The sequence below is a fragment of the Etheostoma spectabile genome, chromosome 23 (assembly GCF_008692095.1).
Source record: "Etheostoma spectabile isolate EspeVRDwgs_2016 chromosome 23, UIUC_Espe_1.0, whole genome shotgun sequence".
In the NCBI taxonomy this organism is placed as follows: Eukaryota; Metazoa; Chordata; class Actinopteri; order Perciformes; family Percidae; genus Etheostoma; species Etheostoma spectabile.
The window spans coordinates 13,301,387-13,310,015 of NC_045755.1; the positions used below are offsets into that span (position 1 = coordinate 13,301,387).

At 44.0% G+C, this 8,629-nt stretch overlaps 1 protein-coding gene across 2 annotated transcripts in view; it reads left to right on the forward strand.

Annotated features, from left to right (window-relative positions):
* Positions 1 to 8,629, forward strand: part of sema3aa (sema domain, immunoglobulin domain (Ig), short basic domain, secreted, (semaphorin) 3Aa) — a 35,684-nt gene that overhangs the window by 21,254 nt on the left and 5,801 nt on the right. Inside the window, exons 8-17 of one of the 2 annotated variants that reach the window (XR_004327766.1) lie at positions 159 to 273; positions 383 to 452; positions 2,665 to 2,809; positions 2,974 to 3,193; positions 3,493 to 3,584; positions 3,708 to 3,749; positions 3,988 to 4,145; positions 5,925 to 5,992; positions 6,090 to 6,238; positions 7,057 to 8,197. Coding sequence is in view for 1 of the 2 variants with exons in the window: in XM_032505292.1 (XP_032361183.1) it covers positions 159 to 273; positions 383 to 452; positions 2,665 to 2,809; positions 2,974 to 3,193; positions 3,493 to 3,584; positions 3,708 to 3,749; positions 3,988 to 4,145; positions 5,925 to 5,992; positions 6,090 to 6,238; positions 7,057 to 7,788 (1,791 nt within the window). In the remaining variant the exon portion in view is untranslated. Of the gene's footprint in view, positions 1 to 158; positions 274 to 382; positions 453 to 2,664; positions 2,810 to 2,973; positions 3,194 to 3,492; positions 3,585 to 3,707; positions 3,750 to 3,987; positions 4,146 to 5,924; positions 5,993 to 6,089; positions 6,239 to 7,056 lie in introns of both variants that reach the window. The other variant, XM_032505292.1, reaches the window with a different exon arrangement.

Consider the following 8,629-nt stretch of genomic DNA (forward strand, 5'->3'; position numbering starts at 1 on the left):
ACACACACACACACACATACAAAATCTTTATCACAATCCAAAGTAATAGAAAGATTCATAATAATTTCTTACATATCTGGATGGTTTTACAAAAATCCCTACATGTTTATGTCAGAGTTTGTACAAATGTATTGAGGTTCTTTGTGTTTGTAATACAGAATGACATGGGAGGTCACAGGAGTCTGGTGAACAAGTGGACCACTTTTCTCAAGGCCCGGCTGATGTGTTCAGTGCCCGGGGTCAACGGCATTGATACACACTTTGATGAACTACGTAAGTGTGTATTCTTCATTTGTGTTTGAAGAAAAGTTAACCTTACAGACTCTCTTTCAAATGCTGCTGAAAAACCCCACCTTCACCCATTCTTGCTTTGTATTTTCAGAGGATGTGTTTCTCATGAGCTCCAAGGACCCGAAAAATCCACTTATCTACGCTGTATTCACCACGTCCAGGTACAGACCCATCCAGATCTTTTCCGATGACCTCCAAAATGTGCGTGCAAAGGCTCACATTCTCAACAAACTTGACATATGCTGGTAGTGTCATATTTGTTTTGTTGATCTGTTGCTAGGAGATCCGAAGGAGCTATATAAATTCAATGGGAAACCGTCCCGGACCCATTATTTCCTAAATCTTTATAAAAAACACAGACGCTTCATATTTCCTTTCAAGAATTATTCCTTTTCACATCCTTTATTCCATGCCTTTATCTGTAATGCCCCAACCCTTTTAAATGACACGGCAGAATGCGAGCTACCAAGCGTGCCCCAGTCAAATTCCCAGACAGCCCTCCGCATCCTGTAATCCACTTACAGGTGTCTTATGGTTGCTTTCCCCTCATGTGGTTCCCCTCCCCACGTCTCAGAATGGAGATTGCTTTTATCCGTTCCCCGTTCCCCGCTACCTGTCCCCTCTTTCACTGAAACCTTGGCAGAGGCTTGTAGGGAAATCAGATTATGTAGCAGGAGTGAACAAGAGAAACACGATATTCACTCAGCAGGAACGCACGTCTCTCCCCTGGCCACCGCCCCAGCCTTGAATGGAGTTTTCAGAAGGCTGGGTGGAGCTCTATTGAAGCCACTGGAGAGGTGAAGGCATGGGGTTGGGCAGATAAGTGAGTTGAAATGGCACAGATGGTGGCACTTATCATGATGATGATGCATTTGCATTTTGCAAGAGAATGGGGTATTTTGTGTCCAGTAGTGTCTCTGAACCACTATGAAAGGAGGACAAACACTTCACCATCAATCACTGCTAATGATAAGACAGGCTGAATAGAGCGGCGGCGCAAGCTAACGCATACCAACAGGCGCCTTGCATCACTAGGCCCGTATGGCTTTTCTCAGCTTTCTGGAAATTTATTCAAAGCAAGAGGTCGGTGCACTGTGGTGGTTGTACACACATGTGCCCGTACACACACACACGCACACACATGCACCCTTTAAAATTCAATTATGGGGCATTGAGGAATTGGAGTGGTTTAATTGGTTTTCTAAGTGGCCGGTTTTCAGAGATGAATAGAGCAGAGATTCAGAGGGACCGGCTTTTAATATCACTGCTTAATGAGGCACATGTGTGTGTGTGTGTCTGAATAATTTGTGTGCCTCTCTCAAACTGTTTGTATCCGCACAAGCACATGTTCGCTCTTTTTCTTAAGCATAGATATTGGAGTGTCTTTTTTGCCCCCAGAGTTAATTGAATTTCTCTGTAATTAACATTTTCAAATGCTAATCCATTCATCTTCCATGCTTTGGTGAGTACTGTTGGCTGTGTGTACTGTATGCCACATCCACATCCCTAATTAGTCTGATACAACTTCCCATTGCAGTCAGCAAGACAAAGGACACCCAAATCTTATTGAAGCATTTAGTTTCCTGCAAATGCAAGGGACTGACTGTCCAAATTAAAATCTGCCTTTTGTAAAAAGTGACAAAAAGCTACTGAATGAACTAGATTTTTGAGCCTCTAACCGTCAAGCAAATACTTACAAGTCTTTACAATTGTAAAACAAATTCAACTTACTTTGTTACAATCTCCACAGTAATATTTTATTGATTTGTTTGGAAAATATATATTTTGGAAAATTCCTGTGCAACTCCCAGATTTTCCACTTCAATGAGTCACAGTTGAAATTGCTGTCTCCTGGATGACTCGGGCCAGACTATGCATAAAAATAAAAATCCACAAAATCCCCCCTTTTCTGCTTGATTGATTGACCTTGCCTGCTTTGGACCTTGTCGGGCCAGTGAAAGCAAAATCCACCCATCTGGCTGGATCGAGTGCTTGCAAAATATTGGAGGGGATTTCAAATATGCTCCGAACCAGGTCTCCAGTTTTGTTGGTGGTGTGCCCAAATTCCTGTCTGTTCTCAAGAGGCTGGAAGCAATCAAAGAGAAGTTCCAATCTGTCATTCCTATACTTGGGTAATGACAACCTTGCTGCTCCCCATCGTCTTTGTGCGATGAAGGGTCATTTTGTTGTCTTTCTTCAGTATTTCACAAGCCCCTAATCCCTGTCTTGTGATCAATTGTTTATGAATCCCTTTTGTTTGTCTTTGTCGTCATTCTTTCTCTCACCACCTAACTCCGTCTTTTCATCCTTAAACTCCTGTTTTTTCTTTTTGTCTCTCGCCCCTTCTAAGTTTCTCCCTCTCTTTCTCCACAGTAACATCTTTAAAGGCTCAGCAGTGTGCATGTACAACATGGCAGACATCAGGAGGGTTTTCCTGGGCCCCTACGCCCACAGAGATGGACCCAACTACCAGTGGGTGCCTTTTCAAGGGAGGGTGCCCTACCCGCGCCCTGGAACTGTAAGTCCCCAAATCCACAAATGCAGTGATTTTACAAGCAGTAAAGTCAAATTGGCGCACATAAACCACGTAGAACATAATACGTTCATAAGATAATGAAACATTAATCGTATACTGCCAACCTTCTAAACGTTACCTGCCTGCCATTTTGGTCTGATTCCCAGTGCCCCAGCAAGACATTTGGAGGATTCGACTCCACAAAAGACCTCCCTGATGATGTCATCACCTTCGCCAGGGGTCACCCAGCCATGTACAACCCAGTGCACCCAATAGGCGGGCGTCCCATCATGGTGCGGACAGATGTGGACTACCAGTTCTCCCAGCTGGTGGTGGACAGAGTGGAGGCAGAGGACGGACAGTATGACGTCATGTTCATTGGGACAGGTACACAACTTCACACTGTGTCTTTGTCATTTGCTTTGGCTTTAACATACGTTTCACACCAGGCTCGTCCACTAAAAAAAAGCTATTTTTTCTTTCCTTTTTTTTTTTTCTTTCTTAGAAATAATTTTTGGACAAATTATTGAAATCAGAGTTACATGGTATTTAAGGTTGATTGTTGTTACCTATGTAACCTATTTTTCACCAAATAATCAGTTTAAAATAATTTTAACCTAGAGTGTGTATACCTATAAACTCAAACCTTCAGATTTATTTTACATTTTTTTAAATATTTTTTACAGACATGGGCACCGTACTAAAGGTGGTGACAATCCCCAGAGAGAGCTGGCATGACCTGGAAGAAGTGGTGCTTGAAGAGATGACTGTCTTTCGGGTATGACACTGGAAATTGAGTGTTAACAATTTATAACAATTTATGAAGCGTATGCCTATAAATATACACACGCTTTCCATAGAAGTGGTAGTAAAGCAGCTGTGCTATATTTGTTTTGTGCAGGAGCCTACTCCCATTACTGCTATGGAGCTGTCCACAAAGCAGGTAACAACTTGATTTCACATACAATTTATCTTGAGGTTGTTGACAGGGCAAGAAGTGAAACTAAAAAGGGAGAACTTCTGGGCCTTAAAGCAAACACTGACATCCAAAAACCAAGATGTCTAATGTACCTACTAAAAGCCCAACCACACAGCCACCTTCTTTTTCATAAGAACCTTTCCAACTGAATCTCACAGGAATACTCCATTTTTACATCCTCACTCTTTCTTTTGCTCCACAGCAACAGCTGTACCTTGGCTCGGGCCTGGGTGTATCGCAGATGTCTTTACACCGTTGCGAGGTGTATGGGAAAGCTTGCGCTGAGTGCTGCCTGGCCAGAGACCCTTATTGCGCCTGGGACGGCAGCGAGTGCTCGAGATACTTTCCTACCGCCAAGAGGTAGGAGCATGCACGCACCGAACAGATCTTTGACCTTTTGTTTATCCTCAGAGGGTTTGCTGAGCCTGCATGCTTCTTTTCAGCAACATCCTGCCTTTTGTATAAATGCCGTCACACGCAGCCACACCTGGGAGTTATCAGTGCACCTGCAGTCTGCTGTTGCAATTGTCTTTTAATGCTTTGCTCAAGGGCATCTCAATATACAACCCATTTCTGTAACCTCCACCAGTGCTGGGAATCCAAAAAAAATACACGGTTACACGCCAAACACACACGTAAAAGCCAAAACATCTAAACGTGGAAGTAATCTGAAGTCAAAATATTACGCAGGCACAAAATACAGTAATTAAATACACACAGGCCAAGTATGCATTCCAAAAGGTACAATCCCACAACCTGTGTTATAACTTTTGCCAGTAACGGTTGTTCTGAGTAGTGATCCCGTTGCCCTACAGTCAAGATGCACACACACACACACGCACACACGCACACGCACACGCACACACACACACACACACACACACACACACACACACAGTGATAAAAAGACACATGAATATACATCTACACAGCCACAAAAACACACTAAATTATAACCAACAGGAGCTGTCTGACCGCTTCACCCTCCAGCCAGGAGGTATGAACATACACACCCTCAAATTACCCTCTGCTGTATCCAGCGGGATTAGGCTGACCGCCTTAGCCCTCACACACACACACACACACACACACACACACATAGCACTACACGCCTGCATCTCATTCATCCATAACTTCTCACACCAGCAGAAGTAGGCCAGTGGGTATACTCCAGCTTGGCCGGGTTACAGAGGAGGTGGCACACCCCGTGGTTAAGGCCAGGACCGTCTCCTCTACATTGCAAATATTTTCCCTCCCAGAATGAGAACCAGACACCCGGCCCCGCACGTGCTCAGACGGCCAAAAAAGACAGGAATGTTAGCCTAGGAAACCTACGGAGGAGGGACATGTGTGAGAAAGAAACAGAAAGACAAGTGTCAAAATATGTATGGTTCACAGAAGTAAAGAAGAAAAGATGTTTGTGGCCATATGTGCAGAATACACACATTGATCATTTTACTCTATCTATTTCTTTTTTACATCTAATGGTTCTAATTTTTTTCCTCTATCTATTTCTTTCTTTCTTTCCAACCCGCGTCTCACCTTTGGTTTTAACCCACATGTCACCGCTTGATTTTCACAGCAACCCGTCAGAGATTTTGAACTAGACCATGACAACTAGGGACACGGGAGACACAGTGAGTTAGTCTCTGAAACCAGGCTACGAAAACACCTCACCATCGCTGTAAAAAAACAACAGCAACCTGAATGATATAGTGGACTTTCATATTGAGAGGACAAAGAGTAGGCTAGTGCTGCTTTTACAACCATTTCAAGGGTGAAACAATGCTGTATGTGTTTCATAATAATGGCTCATCAAAAGGCAATGGAGCACGCTGTTTCATTCCTCGGCGCGGTTATGTTTCTTACAATTCTGCCAGGGTTTAGTTTTTTTTCACTTCTGCGATTTAACAGCGGAGTAAAGGTTCAATAAATACCTCCTCCTCTCCAGTCCTCAAATGTAAGTGAAGCTGAATGTGGACTAGTATTGCGGAACATTGCCCCCTAGTGGTTGGAATTAAACAGTACAGAGAACAGAACGTGAGAAGTGCATTACCGGTCTATTGTGTAGAACATGTGTTGCTTAAATTACATGTACACCTACTACTGCCAATAACTTTCAGTGTGTTTTCTTCCCAGGCGAACCAGGCGACAGGACATCAGAAATGGAGACCCTCTCTCTCAGTGTTCAGATCTTCAGCATCATGGTACCTTTGTTGACATTAACAGAAACACCTACACCCTCCATCCTTTTTGTCACACACTTCTCATTCCCCCTTTTCGTGTGTGTTATGGTTTGAGTAGACGACACGGATGGCCTAGGAGGCAGCGTGGAGGACAGGAGTGTGTATGGCGTGGAGAACAGCAGTATGTTCCTGGAGTGCAGCCCCAAGTCTCAGAGAGCGCTCATTTACTGGCAGCTGCAGAAGCCCAACGATGACCGCAAGCTCGAGGTGTGTATGTTTCTCATGGTTGTTTCTAATTTGCCTCTCAAAAAGGCAGTTGGATGATTGTTAAAGCCACACATCTCAATTTAGACTAAAGCTCAATTTCACGCTAATTCAATAGCTACAAAGTAAACATCATGTCTCTGCCAAAGACTACGCTTTTCCTTCTATGTGTTATCATGTAATAACCTCTGGCCCCTTTACCTTTAACCTCATTGACCTAGAAAGGGTGGTAACCTTGGGTTGTGGATGTTTAGATTGACTTTTGACCTCATGATGTAACCAATTACTGTTGCCTGAATTTCTGCAGGGCCTGTATTTGTCTAACCGGGCGTTCAGGGTGTGTGGATTTAGGTGCTTGTGAGACGCAGTAATACAATCCAGGAAGTTCAGTTTGAGTAACGGATCCATGACTTTTAAGGATTATCACATGCACCATTGCCCAGCAGGTTATAATATAAGGATATAAGTATTTTGATTTCCTTGAAAAGCTATCTTGGCCGAAATCATTTTATGTTATATAAGCATCCTGTCTAATATATATATTTATACACCCGCTGTTGATCCTCACAGCTTCAACACAATAGTCCCTTTCAGATCAATGATGTGGTTGATTTTTTCAAACAGTGCTGTTGTCTTGTACTGAGACGGTATGGTTGCTTCACTTGTGGAGGCTCACCGTGCAGAACGATGTATGCTAGTTTGACTAGAGAGCCCTGTTTTCACATTCATCTGTTAAAGGGGGAATGTTTCTCTGTGCTTACCTAAAATTTTTTTTTTGCTCTTTATTTATTTATTTTTCCTTTGTTTCTGTCTTTTTTCAGATCAAGCTAGATGACAGGGTGCTCCGGACAGACCAGGGCCTGCTCATACGCAGTCTGGCTCAGTCTGACACAGGCATCTACCACTGCCAAGCTGTTGAACACGGCTTTATCCAGCCTTTACTGCGCCTCAACCTCCAGGTCATCCCCGCCCAGAAACTGGGTGACATCCTACCTGGACTTTCTAGTGTGGGAGGTGGGGTAGGTCAATCACCCAAGCACAGGCTGTGGTATCGAGACTTCCTGTCTCTCTTAGACCACCCAGACCTCAACAGCGTGGAGGAGTTTTGCGATCGAGTTTGGAAGAAAGAACGAAAACAGAAGAGGGGGAAGACGCCCAATGGCAACAGTCAGGGTAAAACCGACAGCACCGGTGGTTCTAACCCTGCATTACGACCTAAAGCTTTGGCTCCCAATGCTCAAAAGCAGCAAGCCAGTCCACCACAGAGCAGGCCATGGCCCCAGGCTGGAGCTCCAACAGTGGAAGGGCCAGCACGGAGCCAGACTACCCAGAAAAGTCAACCAAATCTGGGTACGTTGACTGGCCAGGCACCTAATAACAATCAGAAGACGCAAAACGTCCAGAAGGGGCAGGGCAGCCTGGCTGGTTCTCAGGCCGCGGGGGGGTCCCGGGCGAGCAGCCAGCACGCGGCCAAATGGAGACGGATGCAGGAAAATAAGAAGGGACGCAACAGGAGGACCCATGAGCTTCAAAGACCCCCACGTAGCGTTTGAGGAAAAAGCACAGAGATGCACATATTCAGACAGATCTACACATACAAGCACAAACCAATGCATCCACACATAAAAACACAAACACATTCTATAGATTGTGTTTCCAATGTATGATTCAGTGACCTCGCCATAACAACAGCAGAACAAAGACCCATAAAAAAACAGCAATGCACACTTTTAGGTAGAACTACATGAGCTGCACTTGTGTAACACCATGAAGCTCTCATTCAAAGACACATATACAAATGCACATAACCTGTGAAGAGGACAAAGATGAACAGAGGACTGAAAAACTGGAATGCATACTGTAAATGTGTGAGGCTATGGCTCGTTGCCTGGGATACTGCCTGGCAGACACTTCAACCTCCTGTACATAAGCTACTAAAATAGGACTGGGACAGAACTGTTTGTTGGCAAGCAGGTGGACTTAAAATGCTGAGAGGACAGTTGTGGAGACATTAATAGATACACAGACATTTGTGGAAGCGGAAATAATGCATCCACTGCAATCTGCTGCCCTCTTTGACCTGAGCATGTGAACTGCAAGATAGTGTACACGGAATGGATTAAAAACTCTTATTTTGAAGAACTGCCTTTTGAGAGAAGACAGACAACAGCACTCTTAAAGGAGGAAAGGGAAGGGTTGCACCAGTGGCCCTCATGGTGTTCAAAAATAAATAGAAGCATTACTACCTGCAAAAACCATACTATGGTGCAAAGAAAGTGCTTCGTCATAACCTTCTCCACCTGAGGCTGGGAAAGCATTGTGCATGTTGTTGTCAATCAATGTTTTAATAAGCTAATTATTTTATGGAATTCTAAAGGCCTTTTTCCCTTCTTT